Here is a 17,046-nt window from a genome sequence, read left to right as displayed (position 1 = left end):
CTGATCGTAACAAATGCGTCAGTCTGCTTTTATGCTCCAGTATAAAATTGTAAAAGCTTCGCAGGACTCAGTTTTCCTCTTGCTAGAATTGGAGAACTTTATTGGAAGAATTTTCGAAGCCAAGTCTCTACCAAGCTGAAGCAGAATCAATAATAATGGCATCCCAAGACGACCCAGCGCTCAAGCAGCTCTACAGGACCTTTATCACAGGATGTCATATCCTCCATTATCACGGGTAAGATAAGATGCATCTAGCTCCTTTCCTTACATCAAATCCATCCAAGCTAATCAAAGCGCACAAAATATAATACAGCGTCCTCGACGCCTACGGCCACCTCTCCGCCCGCCATCCCTCCAAACCCGAAATCTTCATCATGTCGCGCTACATCGCACCGGGCACCATCTCCTCCGAGCGTGACCTGATCGAGTACCGCGTCGAGGACGCGGAGCCCGTGGACCCAGGCGCGCCCAAGGGCTACTCGGAGCGGTGCATCCACAGCGAGTTGTACAAGCGGTATCCGGGCGTGCAGAGCGTCATCCACAGCCACTCGGAGGCGGTGGTGCCGTATAGCATTTCCGGTTAGTTTACTATCGTCATCATATATTATATATCTACGGTTTGTCGTTTTGAAAGACAAGTAAACGAAGGAATGATTTTGTGGTAGGTGTCCCGTTACGTGCATGTTTCCATATGGGTGGTTTCCTCGGTCAGTAGTTCCCATTTCTCTTCTCTTCTACTTCTCCTTTCTCCGACGTCCTATATCCCGCAGCGCGCATCTTAGTACCTACCGCAAAAGCAGGAACAAAAACCCCCATCTTCGACATCGCTTACCACCTCCTCCCCACCGACGCCAAGGACATGCTCGTCCGCAACACCCACCTCGGCGCCGCCCTGGCCGCCTGCTTCAGTGACAACAATGACGAAAACCACGACCCCACGGACACCACACCCAAACACGCCGTCGTCCTCATGCGCGGACACGGCTTCACCACGCACGCATCCAGCATCCAGGAGTGCGTCCTGCGCGCCATCTACACGCAGAAGAACGCGGGGATCCAGACCACGGCACTGATTACGCATAATGCGTTTTTCAAGGGCGGCATCGAGGCAGATGCGGCTGAGATTAAGTATCTTGATGAGGAGGAGGCCGCGGCGTCGACGGAGATGACCAAGTGGTCTGCGTATCGGCCTTGGGGGCTGTGGGTGCGGGAGGTGGAGGCGCAGGGGATGTATGTTAATCAGGTGTAGGTGTGGGTGTTAGTGTTAGTGTCAGTCTATATATATGTAAATATTACTTCAATTCGAATATATCCTCAAGAGGTATGTACATATTCGACGTGTTTGGATGAGATGATCAAATTCAACAAGACAATGTATTGATTGTTTTGAAAATCCAACCGTAGTTGGACGTGTCTGTTCGTGAAAGGAATTGAGAATTGAATACACTAGACACTAAACCGCCAATCCCTTCCCTCCCCCCACCCATCCACCCATCCACCCATCCCTTTTCCTGCGCCTTCCACACGTGGCATCGTGACAAGACAAGAAGCCAATCGACAATCAAACAATATAGGGATATAATGGATATAAACAGTAAGAGGTATAAAAAAAGGAGAGAACAAGACCCTCAGCAACCAACACTCCAACGCGCCGTTTCATAGCCCGTTTCCCTTACCATACCCTGACATTGAGATTGCCATATCAGTGCATATCACATCCCAACAGACCCTAACAAGATTCCCTGACATACAATCCATGACCAGACAAACAACCCGTGAAAATGGTTCAAACATAACGCCCTGAAAAGAGAAAAAAAAAATCCCAAACATGATGCTTGCTTGCTTCATCGCTTATCGCTGTAGAAGCGCATGGCAAACGCAGATCGAACAGAACCAGACCGACTGATCAGGACGACTATCCTTTCCATGCGTATTTGCTACCAGAGGATAATACGTGGATAGGTCGTTCAATCATATCACATCTTGTCAGCACACATCTTCTGCAGCAAAATACCGCTTGCTGCGGCTCCTGACCGCGAGGAACTTGGATTCCAACGGCATGTTCGTGTGGTGGACGACGTGCGGTCGATATACAGCATCGACAGGCGCCTGCCAATCATCCATGCCAAGTGGAAAGTACTCGTACAGCAGATCGGCACTCCCGTTGGGATTGGGAAGGACCGAGGTGAACGACGACTGAGGTGGTGGCTGGTACGACTGCTGCAGGTTGGCAGTGGTGGTGCCAAGAATGGGGAAGGACGCAGATGTGGCCCGGCTTGTCTGTGATCGAGAGGAGAAGTTTCGTGAGGTCTTCTGCATCTTCGCAGGTGGAGCGGAGTCTGCGTCCGGACTAGGGTTCTTCTGAGGGACAGTGGCGGGCGGTATCGACACGGAAGCACCGTTGGTCTTGGAGGAGCGTGACTTGGTCGAGTCAGCCGACTTGGGAGGGTTGAAGTCGTCATCCAGAAGGGAAAGGCTAATGGGCGGCGGGACCGCAACACTTGCCCGACGCTTGTTGGACCCTGTCGCTCGGGACCGTCCTGGACCGGACTGCGGATGGGCTCCGTTGACAACCGCACTGTTGAAAGTGGGAGTGGGAACGGCGACGGAGTCTGGGGCAGGAATCTGGGTCCAGTCCCCGTAGGTTGGCGGAGACTGTTGCTGTGGCGCGGTGGTCACCTGCGGAAGCAGTGCCTCCTCGAACTGGAACACCTGGGACATCTCCGGCGACGTACTGCTCTTGGCCGGTATCTTGGGCTGTGCCGGAGCCTGGACGGGCGCCTGGTTGGACGCCTGGCTGGTATGCTGTGGTGGTGCAGGATCACTCGTGGGCGTCCGGTTCGCCGCCGCTGATGTGGCAGCATGTGCGTTCTTCCTCGACGAGGCGGCACTCCCGCTCAGGGGCAGGTCCTTGCGTGACTGGAAGTTGCGAGGACTGCGTCCACGGACGATAACAGGGCCGGAGTGCGCTTCGCAGATCGGGATCTTCGCACCGGTCGACAGGGTCGCAACCACCTTGAGATGGACAACAAAGTGCTGCTGAAGCTCCTTCCTGCGTCCGTTGTTTGCAGTAGCAATACGGAACTGGAGTCGTTTCCAGGCGATGGGAAAGGTCGCGTAGTCCGAATCCAGGTCCTGGCCCGCCATGGTGTCCAGTGGGATCGAAGGGGGTTCCTTTTCCACCTTCTCCTCTGGTTGACCGTTCGCGTTAGTGGCGGGAGTCTTCCATGGGACTGAGATAATCTTAACCGGGTTCCCCTCCACCGACTCGGTTGCAGACACAGTGAGCTCTTGGGCCAGAATCGGAATGCGGTCACCCTGATCGGTCATGATATAGCGCAGCGTACGTGGCAGCGTGACGGAGCCGGTGATCTGGAAGAGGTTGCGGCGGTAGCAGGTCAGCTCTGCCATTGGCGGGGGGGCGTTCTCGGTGGGCGAAGTAGTCCACTGCGATTCTGCCAGGAAGAACATGCCGTTCAGCTGCGCAGACAGGGACAGGGTCGTCCTCCGTAAGGAGTAGTCGAGCAAGGTGAAGCTGTAGACGGGCATCGAGAAGCTCAGCAGCTTATGGTTGTGGTCAATGGACGAGTCGGCCGGCTGCTCGGGCGGCGCAGGTTCGAACGGAGGCAACATCTCGGAAAACGGATCATCAAAGCCGGGAGGAAAGCGCTTTAACGCCGGCATGCCGGGCTGAGAGAAGGTGATGTCGTCCCCGCTGCGGGCAGTCAGCGTGTGTATTCCGTGACAACAGCGGCGGATCGGACGAAAGTCCGCAGCAAGATCAGACGGCAACCAGATGTAGACGAACAACGCAAACATACCTGACAAAGGTATCAGAGTCAAAGTTAGGGTGCTGGTCCGGCAGTTCCATTGTAGACATGGCATTGAGATACTCAGCGCCCTGCATATTGCCCAGCGACAGCGGGCTCGCCAGGTAAGACATGGTCATGGTGTCAAAGCCCTCCATGGTGAGGGCGAGGGCTGTGGCAGCCCGGACAGCGGCGAGTTATGTTATCGCGCACGGGGAGGCAGGAGTGTGATCGAGGGAGGCGATCTGAACGGAGCCGTAAGACGCGCGGGGAGCTGCGAGATCTAACAAGGACACGGAGACGCGCCCGACCGCATGTGCAGAGGAGCGCTGAACGAGGTGTGAAGTTGTCGAGACGGACAAGCGCGACAGGAGGAGGGGAACGGTCGAGCGGCGGGCGGGATAGATATCAGAGGACTCCTGAGCATCGGAGACCGGGGCAGGAAGTGGGAGTGGGAGAGGAAGAGGTGAAGGAGGCAGTGGAGGAAGTGGATATGGCAGGATGCGGCGGTGGATCTCGCCGGGCTGGGATGCGCGCTGGCTGCGGAGAGAGACCCTGGCCGGACGCTCGTGCCGCGGACGCGAGCAGCAGATGCCAGATGCCCTTGAGGGTTGAGACGATGCTCGAGAGATTTTTTTATAAATCTGTATTGTTTTTCTGCAGCCTATCCTCTGTTTGCCCTCCTTCTTCTCTTCTTTTTTGCCTCTCTTTTGTCTCTTCCGCGCCTCTGGGCTGCTTCATGGGGTTATCACTTTATCGCTCGGCGCAGACCTCCAGACGGACGCCCGAACCCAGCGCTAGGCCGTCCCCGGTTAGCGCTGGCCGGAGCCCCGGTGGAGAGTTCGAGCAGCACAACTTGAACGAGAACGAAAAAAACACCTTCATCAGCAGGGGGTTTGCGGGCTAGAGGCAGACGGCATTGCCCTTTTTTCTAGAACCCCCGGGGGAACAAGTATCACCTGCAGCGAGCACGATCCCGGCGCCTTTTCCATATCATGCTAAAGTCCCGCGCCACCGTTTTGGCGACGCTTCTTCCCGCATCCTCATCACGATCCCAGCCCCTCTGCTGCTAGTGTTCTTCAGGCTTCGCTTCTGCGCTGACAGCCCTCTGGCTGCCTGTCGGCCTCTCCGTAGCTGGGTATAAGCTATCCCCACTGCTGGGCGAACTGCGCCTACCAGCGCGCCCCAGCCCACCCTCCACCCACGACTCTCCGGCAGCCGATCCCCTCTAGCGGCATACAGATATACCCAACTCGACTCCATCGCTGCGCATGCGATCGGGGGCCAAGTCCGCAAAAAAGGTGCACAACCCCTCCAGTCTGTCTCCGTCCCCTTCAGTTGACTCGCCTCACGAATCACCGGCGACCGTGGGAAGCCCCGGCGGCTTGGGCCCGACGTGGAGTTGCTGTTTCCGGCCTAGCGCTGCCTGGTGACTGGCCCGAGGCTCAAGTTTAGCCTCTCTCTCTCTCGCTACGGACGGTGGGCTGGTCCCGTCGGACAAAGAAAAGAAGCGATGAAGCATCCCCGTATCTCTTGTCGGTAGATCTTGTACCCGGGAAGGCAATTCGTGCTGTGCCTCTCGACATGTAGTAGGGCTGATTTGAGATTTTTAACTCCCTGCCTAGGTGCTTACCTCCTACCTGCGGAATCTACTCCTGCCGGCTGCTACGAATAATTATTCCACCCTTCTGGTGTCTTGCCTAACTGTCGCCACACTCCCGCGCTTAGCTGTGGTTCGTCCGCAGACAACCCCACAATTCTTCCCTGGTCTCAAAGCCATCAGACGACCCTGGGCCTGACCCGGAGACCGTTTTCATCTCGTGCAATTCTCATCATCTATACGTCCGTACCTTGGCACATAGCCGGCCGTTCCGAGCAGGGGTTCAAGTCTGGAACCTTTACCTCGACGGAGACGGACACGATAGGGACAAGACCAGGTACGGAGCGTACTACTATACTTTATGCTATCGGGGACGCCGCTAATCTAAGCGATATCCAAGGTTAAGCACTCGTAACCATTGTTTCACAATCCACAAACTACCTAATTATGACATGAATCATCATCTCCAGCGGACATGCAATACCGATTGAGAGAAGGTATGCAAGATAGTAATTGACCCAGTGACGATAAACGCAGGATCACCACGTGAAAACAAAAAATCACTTATCCATTTGTGATTTCATGCAAGAACGCCACATTACTGGTACCGAAGCCAGTTTCCCGCATCCTGTCCTATCATGCGTAATAATGCACGACAAAAAAGATCCACTATCCATCGTCCCCATACCAGCTTTGCCTCCTACGGAACTACTCCGTGCACGACTTAGCTCCCTCCCCGGCTTCCCCTCGGTCTCGGAGCCTGCCGCTGAGGCATGAAGCCTCGTTAGAACCTCACTTGAATCCAGGGTCTTGAACCGACCACCTTGATTGGCCCGCCCCCAAACCCTAACTAAGATACCTCTCATTCCGTCTGGCAGCGAAGTTCGAACCAAGTCCGTCGGAACTCTTGACAGCAGACGGCGGGACACCATTAATTGCTGACGTTCAGACATGGCATATGGCACCTGACGCCTAGTGCTTATTAGTTTAACTTGGTCTCAGAGGTACACTGTAAGCTCAGCGACAGGCCCGGGCGGGAATGGTGATCATCGAATGATCAATCATCAATCGTACCCAATCAGCGGCGATCGACGCGAATCATGCCGGTTGATCGCGGTTGATCTACGTACGATGCTGAGCAATAACGAAAGGTGAGTGGTGAGGACCGCAAACGAATGGAGGATGCGGGACGCCGTACGTTAGTTACCTTTTATCTAAGGTACGTGAGGGGAGGGTTGCCTAAGAGTTGATCGATGGAATTGATAGGTAGACATTTACACCCGCGTGGAATGAAGGACTTGGATGTTTGACCCCATTGAAATTTGATGGCGTATTATACTTTGTACGTACTTCCTATCTTCTTGTCTTGGTAGCACGTACAGTACCCAGATGTAGCAGAGTAATCTCGTAACTACTATACATAGTACCTACCTGCTACGCCACGCCGTATTTCTAATCGCCTGGGTAGGTACAGTACATTATTTAACAACCTGAAAAAAAAAGCCACTTAAGTACCTACCCAATGTCGCACAGGAATACTGCAAACCTGCTTCAGACGAGCAGAGCAGTACCTCGGTCCTGTACATCTATCTACCCCCTCCTTCTGAAACAAAACAGAGGGATATAATATACATGTCCTGCTACGTACAGTACGTACAGTAGAGTAGCGTACAGTAGACAACCAACCTATCGGTGTACTCCGTGATCATCATCCACCACCACCACCACCAATCCACATCCTATCTTAGGTAGATACTCCTACATACATCAGGATCTCCAGACCCATCAAATTCTGTAACAACATTAATCCTAAATCCCAAAACAAAACGGAGCAGATACATAAAACAAACGCTTTACAAGACCAGACCTGGCATGGCATGGCTATCGTGTTCCATGGCCATGGCTACCTATGAAGAATGCGATGCGATACATGTGCTCATCTAATTCTCATGTGATTTTCAACGTGCAAGAACGAAGAAGGGGAGCGCCTCAGCCTCCGACATGCAGTCCGTGCAGACGGACGGCACCGACTGCAGAAGCCTCATCAGGCTAAGCTCGGAGTTGAGAACTTTTCCAGAAAAAAAGAAGACCTCTGACGGGGTTCAGGGACGGGCACGGGGGTCATGCAGGGATCATCACGGTTATGGATTGATGTACACAGATGGTGTCGCATCATCTTTAGCGACCGGCCTCACAACATCTCGGGGCCAACTCTGGCACCGTGCCCCGAGGGTGGAGTTCACCTTGATGTGTCTACGACCCGAAGCACAAAGGATACGTACTCCTCTCGTTTCTTTTTCTGTCCCGACGATCGCCTCTCGATCGACCGGCTAGCGCTACCTTTGACCCTGGACCCTCTGTACATCCATGGTACGACGTTATGATATCTTCTCTATCACCATAGCTACCAGGCAGTACAACATCATCATTCGTGAGTACACCTTGCCATGCTCGTTACGCCAGTCAAACGCCAGACTCGGCAGTCCCTGCTACTGTCCCTGCTTCTCTCTCCCCTTCTCCTCTCTCTTGCACTGCTGTCCAATCGTCGAGGCTCACTGGATAGTCGCGTTTCCCGCCCAGCAGCCTCATTCCGCCTTTTGCGCCATCCGCCCACGGACATCATAAAACGCGCAGTGCAAAGTCCCACCCGGCAGCTGGGAACCAACCTCTCGGAAACAAGAATAGAAATGCAGAGCTATAATGCGGGATGGATATCTAGGTATCAGTACTGAAACACATAAAACATAACAATCACACACAAAGATAACTGTATCATGATCAGCCACAACAGGCTGTATAGAAGTAGTATGCCGTTTAGGAACGTCCGAGAATGGCAAATGGAACAATTTAACGGATCATTATCCTTACGCAGCCGCGTCTGGACGACTGAAGATCATTCTAAGATGGCGGCATCATGGTCCACGTTGCTGCATCGCACGTCACCTCCTCAAAGCTGTGTAGCACGTTGAAGCCCATCCCTGAGAGACTGTCAAAGTTTCCGTCTCCGTCAACCTGCAGGATACTACGTTAGAAAAATCTCCTAGTGAATTAAGTCTCTGTAGATAGATGAAGGTCTGACTTACACAATCCAGTATAACGGCGTCGGCGCCCTGTTTACGGATCTGCTTGATCCCTAGCAAGATCAGCCCCTGCATCAGGGTCGCATACTCGCCCACAGACGGAGAGATCACTGGGGACGATATGCCACCCGCCGCGGTGTGCATATCTTTCAGGGCGGGCATATACTCGGCCAGGGTGGACTGGTCGTTGTATACGACAACACTGCCCAGGATCGCCCCGTCATCCAGCCGCTTCGCCCTGATGATCCCACAGTCTGGAGCGCTATTCAAAGCCAACTTGTAGATCTCCATCACTCCTTGTCTTGAATTCGTCTTGATGTGGTCGAGGATTGACCCCGCGTAGTCCCACCCGTATACAAGGTCGTAGACGACCTCAGCGTTCTGCAGGCTCCTGGCGAGCCCGTCCGGCGGTGACCAAGTCGACAGATTGCGCAGCACCACGCTGCACACCGGTCGCGAGAGTGCCGTATTCCACCCCAGGTTCGCAAACCACTGCCGCAGCCTCTTGCGTTCCACGGGATTAGCCGTTGGAATGCCCAGGTAAATACCTGGCAGGCGAGAGCCGAGCTGGAATCTCTTCATCCCCTTCCGCTGCAGCAGTGTCCGGATAGCCCGATTGTGCAGCGAATGTCCGATAGACAGCTTCCGTCTAGTTGGGTCGACGATCAAAGAACCGATTACGCCGGTTCCTGTAGACCTAAAGAAATATGTCGAACAGAATCCGTACAAAGCACGAGTGCTGCTGTTCCGCACGACAAAATGCGCTTCCTCGACGTCGTCGTCGTTTCGTAGCAGAAAGTTGCCGGCCGTGACGCTGGACAATTCGGATCGTTGGCCTTGAGAACTGTCCTCCCTGACTGCTTGCAACAGGGCGTCCAGCGCATCGGCGTCTCTCTCCTCATTCCATGTCTCGACCAACCAGTGCTGTCTCGACTGATGAAGTTTTTGACTGTGGCTGATGGTGCCCGGGAGCGAGCCGGTTGGTGTCAATTCTCCGTAAAGGACCTTGACCAGAGCCTGAAGAGCAGTCTCTGTAAAATCGTAGGTGCATATATATGTTCCTATCGACGGGTCCATTGCAAAGTCGTACGGTGAGCTGACAGATACCACTATGAGAGGCTTTTCACGTCGTTCGCCTGTTTGAGAGAATTGCGATTTACACATCAACGACACATGTTTGGTGAATCCATATTGGTAGAGATTTCTGTTCGCATCAGCTGTGATGATGATGACCGCATTGGCTCGGTCAATCAAATTCTCATGGACCGGACGAACGCCGTTCGCTGTGTAGGACGTATGGAGCACTCGTCCCCTTCGCTGCCGTGCAAGTGATCTGCCGAACTCCTTGAAAACGCTCTCGCCACTTATGACAGAGGCACTCTTCTCCCACGCCATCGGATCGGGTGATGAGTTGAGGTTGTCGGCTACCGAACGAGACGCGGCGGAAGCAGGAAGGGGTTTTACCAAAGGGGTAAGGAGGAGTAGCTCCTCATCAGGCTCGAGGATGCTGGGCAGCGGGAGCAGATTGTTTTTATCTCGGACGACGGTGATGGAGCCGTTGTACGCTCTGGTTGAGAGGCTGGTATGTGAAGGCTGCATTTGCGTCAGGGAAGGGATTCCAGCAGGATTCAGTGCCTGCTCCCATGACGTACAACGCGATTTCATCTCAAGAACTCTACGCAGAGATTGCTCTATCCGAGCTCGACTGATGATACCGTTCTCGACCCCGAGCTTTAACCCGTTTATAGCCTCTTGCTGAACCGAAAAGGACCGGCAAAGAAGGATAATATCACAGCCCGCCTTCATTGCCATCACAGTTCCACCCCCGACACCGATGTTATGGGTCAGAGCTTCCATTTCCAGGCACTCTGAAACAACAACGCCGTTGAACTTGAGATCCTTGCGCAGCAGATCGTCGACGACCTGCTCGGACAGACAGGCATGCATCACGTTGACCCCGGCGGAGGACATGGCAACCCCGCCAACCATCATGGAGTCCAAACCTTGGGCGATTGCATTCCGGAACGGGACCAAGGCACTCAGGCTGAGCTGCTCAAGAGAATCGGTTATGACGGGAACTTCGGTCTGAGACCCGAGAAATTCCAGATTGCCGTATGATGGAAAATGCTTCCCGCAAGTCACCAGACCGGCTTCCTGATATCCCTTCATGAACTCTACGCCGTACTGCGATACCTCCTGTGGGTCATCTCCTGTGGTGCGAACCCCCAGTGGCTGGTTCCGTACGTTGGTCAACACATCCAGGACAGGACCCATGATCCAGTTGATGCCGACAGCCTTGAGCTCCTGGGCAGTGGCAGTGGCTACCTCGCGGGCCAGCTGCTTCGATCCCGTGGCAGCAATGCCCATGGCGCTGGGGAACTGGCGGATGTAAATCCCGTCGAAGAGACTGTTGACACCGCCATTCTCCTGGTCGAGCGCAATGGTAAGAGGCACCGGATGGCCAGCATCTCGGGCGATGGTCTGCAACTCGAGGACGAGTCGTGTGGCATCCTCAGCAGCTGTTTCTATCAGTCCGGCGTCATTTCTGGAAGTACGCTAGACATTAGGGAATATTGGAGAGAGAGAGAGACATAAAAAGAAACGGAGAAATACATTTGAGGTTCTTAGCTGTCAGCAGAATCGAGCCCAGGTGGTAGTCCTCGATGAGTGAGCGGATCTGAGAGTCGATGGTGGTGCCATCGAAGCCCATCATAAAGAGCTGGCCCATCTGCCTGGAAGAGCATGACGGGAATAGCGTGCAGAGTCAGCAATGGCATTCCTACCATGGAGCATAAACAAAGAAAATAATACACAGGATACGGTAAAGTCAGACAGCATCGACGCGCTGTCAAGGGAAGAGATGAGATCGAAGACGAAGCACGACATGGTGCCAATGGATCCCTACCTGTCTAGATCCTCCCAGCCGGGGGGCAACGCATCGTCCTTAGGGGCCATGACGGCCCGATGCGGAATGCCAGCACGACAGGACGAGCTGTCTCAGTGTAGTCGAGAGGGCCGAGTCAGACAGCTGGCAAGAGGCTTACCGCGACGCAAACGGAGTGAGAGGAAGGACGCGGTAGCTCTCGTGCCCGAGGATAGCTCCTAAGCTGAGCTGCTCTGCTCAGGGTCTGCCTGGCTCGACCAGACGAGAGGTCCGCAGCGGCTCCACGAGGAGTAAACTACTGGTCCCTGCACGGCAGAGCAGCCAACAGCAGCAGTTGCTAACACAGGCACAGATCCGTCAGTAGTCCAGCAACACAGACAGAGCCACGAGAGTTGCAACGGGTCGTGTCGTTGCATGCTGGAGCGGGAGCGGGAGCCGAAGGTGGATCGGTCTAGCGCTCTGCACGCCCGAGGTCCTGGGCCGACCTGCTCACGTGCCTAGCGATAAGCATAAGCAGGATAAGCAAGACGATACCGTACGGCATATCGGAGTAAGGTAAGGTACCAGATACTGTCTCCAATACATTCTTCCGAGCTTGGCGGGGTGCGCCACAAAGAATGCGACGTTGCAGGCACCCTCACTGTCACCTTCCCCGGCGCGTAGGCCCTCTCCAGGCTACCCCGATGCAACTCTTGGCGCCGCAACGGTCCACTCAGATCGATCTCACATGAAAGAAACGGGTCGTACCCGCCCGTATCGATACGCTCCATATCTATACTGATACGCTCATGGAGTCTAAAAGCTGGCACCACCTTCTGTAACACTGTCCTCAAGTGATGAAACCCTCTCACAGAGACTGGCAGATGATAGATCTGCGCTCCCATTCGACGGCGGGGACCGAGTATCGTGGTGGAACCGGCCTATCGAGGCCGTTAATATTACACAAGAACTACCTCCGACGAACCTCATCGAAGCGTCATCTCCCCCTCTATCTGATAGGAGTAACAGCGGTAAAAAAAGTGCCTGTCATGCGGTGATCTACAGTGACACATTGTATCCTGGACAAATGAGCTTGCTGATATAGGCCCGTGTCATGGCAGCTGTTGCCTCGATTCGATGCCCTGAACCAGCGGGGTGGGCGGGCGGACAAACCAAGGATCCATGATGCAGACATGATGAGTAGTGGGAAAACTCCCGGGGCTGTCAAGTTGCCCGATATGGCATTCACGTTCCTTACTAAACTCACTGAGGGGACCTCCGGCGTGACAGTTCCGTGGATGGAGCCGACGGGATGACGACTGCCGGCTAGCAGCTCTTTTATCTTGATGGCCCAGTATCTCTCTGCCCTCAAATCCCCTCATCTCTTCACATCATTTTCTTTCATACACAACCTGTCAGCTGCAGCTTTGATGTCAAGTTCTGTTGCACTGATTGTCTCTTTTGGTCAAAACACCATTGCTTCTGTTATTTGACTCGCACACATCACAACTTGCCAGTTCTTTCAAGCTTCCAAGTTTTCACCAGTGACGTCGTCAGCTTCCCATTATCACCATGTAAGTCATATTGCCTTTGCTACTAAGCACCAAACATATCCACAAGCTCTGTAAATAGTATGGCTAACATTTTATGTCATTTATTTGCAGGAGGGTCATCATTAGGGAAGATCCTGAGGGTGCGTCCCAGTACATCGCCGAATACATCATCAGTATGTCCAGCCTATCTGCTGTTATATCCTATATATCCTGGATATCTGTATATGGAATTATGTCTATACATCTGTGCCACCTTGTCTTGCTATTGTTGTGTTGTCTCCTTTTTCATGTCTGTAAACTTCCAAGTGAAAGATCCATTTTAACATGTCTGTTTTATCATGTAGGCCGCATCAAGACCTTCGCTCCCACTGAAGAGAAGCCATTCGTGCTGGGCCTGCCTACAGGCAGTAGTCCTGAGATTATCTACCGCATTCTTGTGCAGAAGTACAAGGAGGGTGAGATCTCGTTCCGCAATGTCGTAACCTTCAACATGGTAGATCTCCCCGCATGAAACCAGAGACAAGGGACAAAAGAAAATAAGGAAACACATGCTTATAGCGAAAGCGCAGGATGAATATGTCGGCCTCCCGCGCGACCACCCCGAATCCTACCACAGCTTCATGTACAAGCACTTCTTCTCGCACGTCGACATCCCCCCTACAAACATCAACATCCTGAACGGCAACGCCCCCGACCTGGCAGCTGAGTGTGCCGCCTACGAGGCCAAGATCGCGCGCTACGGCGGCATCGAGCTCTTCCTCGGCGGCGTCGGACCCGACGGGCACATCGCCTTCAACGAGCCCGGCTCGTCCCTGAGCAGCCGGACCCGCGTCAAGACCCTGGCCTACGACACGATCCTGGCCAACTCGCGTTTCTTCGACAATGATGTGACGAAGGTCCCTCGCATGGCGCTGACCGTGGGCATCCAGACGATCATGGACGCGCGTGAGGTCGTCATCGTCGTGACGGGTGCGCACAAGGCGCTGGCGCTGCAGAAGGGCCTCGAGGGCGGCGTCAACCACATGTGGACGCTGTCCGCGCTCCAGCTGCACCGGCACCCGCTTATCGTGGCGGACCGCGACGCAACCCTCGAACTGAAGGTCAAGACCGTCAAATATTTCGAGTCCATCGAGCAGGCGGGAACGGACGCCCGCACCCAGGGCCCCCCACTCGTCTACCGACCCCGGACTTATGCCCCCGCTCCGCTCCCCGTAGCGCAGCAGCCCACTCCGACCCCGACCCCGCAGAAACAGGCCCCCAAGGACCTTAAAATCGACACGGAACTGCACCGCCAGCTCGAGGACGACGGCGAGCTGACCCCGGACAGCATGTCCTCGCGCATGGTCGACTCGGGCATAGCCGGTCTGGACTCTGCGATCAAGGGCGATCTCATCTTTGATCGGATGAGCTCCAGGATTGCGAGTGCCAGCTAGGCTTAGGTGCTTTTAAGTTGAGCTGGTGAGACAAGATTTGACGACAGCAGCTATGCTCTCTATGCTCTCTATGCCGGATGATGATACGAAGGTAGCTCTTATCTGGGATTCTCATTTTACGGAGACTGGAACAAGTCTAATTTTTCTTTTTCTTTTTTTTTTCTTCCCTGCTTCTTCTCTCGTTTAATATTTCCTTTCTCCACGATCGTTCGGGATATCATGCCTCATGGGTTGAACTTCCTTTCTCGATCACACATCTTTTTTTTCATCTCCAAGCAAACACTGCAGCAGATTCCATTGCCTTTTTTCATTTCATGCTATTAAGGGAACGGGGAGATACCAAAAGAAAACAGAAAAAAAAATGTGAACGACAAAAGGCTAAGATATGATGGATCTTCCTTTCCGGTCGGTTTTCGGGTCCTTTTTTCTCTACATCTTCTCTTATAAGCAATCAGTATGGTCGGCTTTTCTTCTTCATTTCTAGATGGATCGATTATTTGATAGATAGACGAGCTTAGAAAGCGCAGGGGGTGATATGTAACAGTATGTTTTAAGAGTAGACGCCGTTATGTACTTATTATATTCGTTTAATGCGTCTATGTACTGCGTTGTGTTAGATACCTCTATATAGCTATCTGTACGACTAATTTATTCATTTTACACTATTATTTTTTTTCGTTTCGTTTCGTTGTGTTTTGTTTTGATTCCCATTCCTGAACGGGAAGGCACATTTTTTTGACCGGTCATAAACTTGGTTAGTCACGGGTCGCGAGACGTGTCATATGGGACCGGTGCTGTCGAGCAACTCATGCCTGACGGAAATCCCCGTGAGATCACACCACAACACCTGGTCCTATTAAGAAGCAGACCCGCTACTTCGCTGGAAGGCAGATTCGGAACGTCGCTTTCGCCATCCAACTTTTTTGATAAACATTATTCATTCCATCGCGTTCACAGCTTCGAAAACACCGTGGCCACCGCCCCGCTCATATCAACCAGGGTGCTCTTGTTCCGGACCCAAGCCTCGATGCCCCTCCGGCCGTTCTCGACACCCACACCGCTCTGCTTCCACCCGCCAACGCTCATCTCCGCGGGCGACTCTCCCCACGAGTTGACCCAGGTGATACCCGCCTCGAGCTGGTCGATGATGCGGTGCGCGAGGTTGAGATCCTTGGTGAAAACACCTGCAGCGAGACCTAGCTCGGTGGCGTTTGCGCGCTTCACGGCCTCTTCGATGGTGTCGTAGGTGAGGATGGACATGACGGGGCCGAAGATCTCCTCCTTCACGATCGTCATGTTGTCGGTGCAGTCGGTGAAGATGGTGGGTTGGACCCAGAAGCCCTTCTTCAGGTCCTCGGGGAGTCCACTGGGCTTCTCCAGACCACCATAGAGCAAGCGGGCCTTGTCGACCTCGATGCCGTGCCGGATGTAAGAGGTGACCTTGTCGTAGTGCACGCTGGAGACGAGCGGGCCGAAGTTGGTCTTCAGGTCGAAGACGGGTCCCGGGCGGATGTACTGCATCTTCTCGACGAGACGCTTCTCGAAGGCGGCTTTCATGCCCTTGGGGATGAACACGCGGGTGCCGTTCGTGCAGACCTGACCCGTACTGAAGAAGTTGGCCATCATGGCGCCGTCGACGGCGATCTCCAGGTCCGCGTCGGGCAGGATGAGCAGGGGAGACTTTCCACCCAGCTCCATCGTCACGTATTTCATGCCTCCCGCGGCGGTACCGGCGACCTTCTTACCGGTCGAAACCTGGCCCGTGAAGGAGACCTTGGCGATGGAGGGGTGTGCGTTCAGGTACGCGCCCACGTCGCCGGCGCCGTTGACGACGTTGAAGACGCCCGCGGGAAGGCCGGCTTCCGTGTAGATCTCGGCGAGGGTCTGGCCATGCAGGGGGGTGAACTCGCTGGGTTTGTAGACCATGGTGTTACCGGCTGCGAGGCAGGGTGCGGATTTCCAGAGGGCACTATTTCAATCAATCGATTAGCCAAGGCACATTGGATGCTAAAAGGTATAGGGAGGGGGATACTTACATCTGAATGGGGTAGTTCCAGGCCCCGATGCCAGCGCAGACACCCAAGGGCGCCTTCTTGGTGTACACCCAGGCATCCTCCCTCAGCTGCGTGGTCTCACCGTTGAGACCGCCGCCGCCCACCAGATTGGCGAAGTACTCGAGGACATCAGCTCCGGTCACGACATCGACCGTGCTGGTCTCGGAGAAGGCCTTGCCGGTGTCGAGGGTCTCAAACTTGGCGATATCATCGTTGCGCTCGCGCAGTAGCTGGGCGGCCTTCTGGAGGATACGCGCCCGCTGGATAGGAGGGGTCTGCGACCATGAGGGAAAAGCACGCTCAGCGGACGCGATGGCAGCGTCGACGTCTGCGTGGGAAGCGGCGTGGATCTCGGCCAGCGGAGTCGCGTTGGCCGGGTCGACGGTGACGAAGGTCTCGCCCGAGGTGGCGGGCTGGACCTTTCCGTCGTAATAGAGCTGGCGGGGAGGGTAGGGAAGACCGGTCATGGTGGGCTGTCGATATCGATCTCGAGAGGTGTCTCGCGGCGGAAGATGGTAAAAACCAGAACACAGCTCTGGGAAGGTGAAATCCGTTGTTGCGCTTCCTTGCACCGGCCTACACTAAAATTTGCCCCGAGGTACCCCTGTGGAGTTTTGGCGGTCTTGGTTGAATCTCCATCGGTTTTTGTATGGT

At 54.2% G+C, this 17,046-nt stretch overlaps 6 protein-coding genes across 6 annotated transcripts; 2 read left to right on the top strand and 4 right to left on the bottom strand.

Moving 5' to 3' along the window:
- Nucleotides 1–155: 155 nt before the first annotated feature.
- On the top strand, nucleotides 156–1,249 carry VTN00DRAFT_286 (uncharacterized protein; the record flags this gene model as incomplete). The annotated part of the gene is made up of 3 exons (XM_069429116.1): nucleotides 156–235; nucleotides 314–579; nucleotides 801–1,249. 3 exons carry the CDS (start codon nucleotides 156–158, stop codon nucleotides 1,247–1,249), a joined length of 795 nt encoding a protein of 264 aa, XP_069290994.1.
- A 737-nt stretch (nucleotides 1,250–1,986) lies between these two features.
- VTN00DRAFT_285 (uncharacterized protein) lies at nucleotides 1,987–3,967 on the bottom strand (the record flags this gene model as incomplete). Its single annotated transcript, XM_069429105.1, has 2 exons — nucleotides 1,987–3,715; nucleotides 3,822–3,967. 2 exons carry the CDS (start codon nucleotides 3,965–3,967, stop codon nucleotides 1,987–1,989), a joined length of 1,875 nt encoding a protein of 624 aa, XP_069290993.1.
- A 39-nt stretch (nucleotides 3,968–4,006) lies between these two features.
- On the bottom strand, nucleotides 4,007–5,331 carry VTN00DRAFT_284 (uncharacterized protein; the record flags this gene model as incomplete). Its single annotated transcript, XM_069429094.1, has 2 exons — nucleotides 4,007–4,412; nucleotides 5,162–5,331. The coding sequence occupies 2 exons, from the start codon at nucleotides 5,329–5,331 to the stop codon at nucleotides 4,007–4,009; spliced, it is 576 nt and encodes a 191-aa protein (XP_069290992.1).
- Nucleotides 5,332–8,307: 2,976 nt separating this feature from the next.
- Nucleotides 8,308–11,444, bottom strand: VTN00DRAFT_283 (uncharacterized protein; the record flags this gene model as incomplete). Its single annotated transcript, XM_069429083.1, has 4 exons — nucleotides 8,308–8,421; nucleotides 8,493–11,008; nucleotides 11,103–11,221; nucleotides 11,395–11,444. 4 exons carry the CDS (start codon nucleotides 11,442–11,444, stop codon nucleotides 8,308–8,310), a joined length of 2,799 nt encoding a protein of 932 aa, XP_069290991.1.
- A 1,555-nt stretch (nucleotides 11,445–12,999) lies between these two features.
- On the top strand, nucleotides 13,000–14,338 carry VTN00DRAFT_282 (uncharacterized protein; the record flags this gene model as incomplete). Its single annotated transcript, XM_069429072.1, has 3 exons — nucleotides 13,000–13,078; nucleotides 13,250–13,398; nucleotides 13,475–14,338. 3 exons carry the CDS (start codon nucleotides 13,000–13,002, stop codon nucleotides 14,336–14,338), a joined length of 1,092 nt encoding a protein of 363 aa, XP_069290990.1.
- A 951-nt stretch (nucleotides 14,339–15,289) lies between these two features.
- VTN00DRAFT_281 (uncharacterized protein) lies at nucleotides 15,290–16,859 on the bottom strand (the record flags this gene model as incomplete). The annotated part of the gene is made up of 2 exons (XM_069429061.1): nucleotides 15,290–16,307; nucleotides 16,375–16,859. The coding sequence occupies 2 exons, from the start codon at nucleotides 16,857–16,859 to the stop codon at nucleotides 15,290–15,292; spliced, it is 1,503 nt and encodes a 500-aa protein (XP_069290989.1).
- Between the last annotated feature and the right edge of the window lie 187 nt (nucleotides 16,860–17,046).

The sequence above is a fragment of the Thermoascus crustaceus genome (assembly GCF_041956765.1).
Source record: "Thermoascus crustaceus strain CBS 181.67 unplaced genomic scaffold VTN00scaffold_1, whole genome shotgun sequence".
In the NCBI taxonomy this organism is placed as follows: domain Eukaryota; kingdom Fungi; phylum Ascomycota; class Eurotiomycetes; order Eurotiales; family Thermoascaceae; genus Thermoascus; species Thermoascus crustaceus.
Note: the sequence above shows the minus strand (reverse complement) of the source record. Positions and strands in the feature narration are given on the sequence as shown.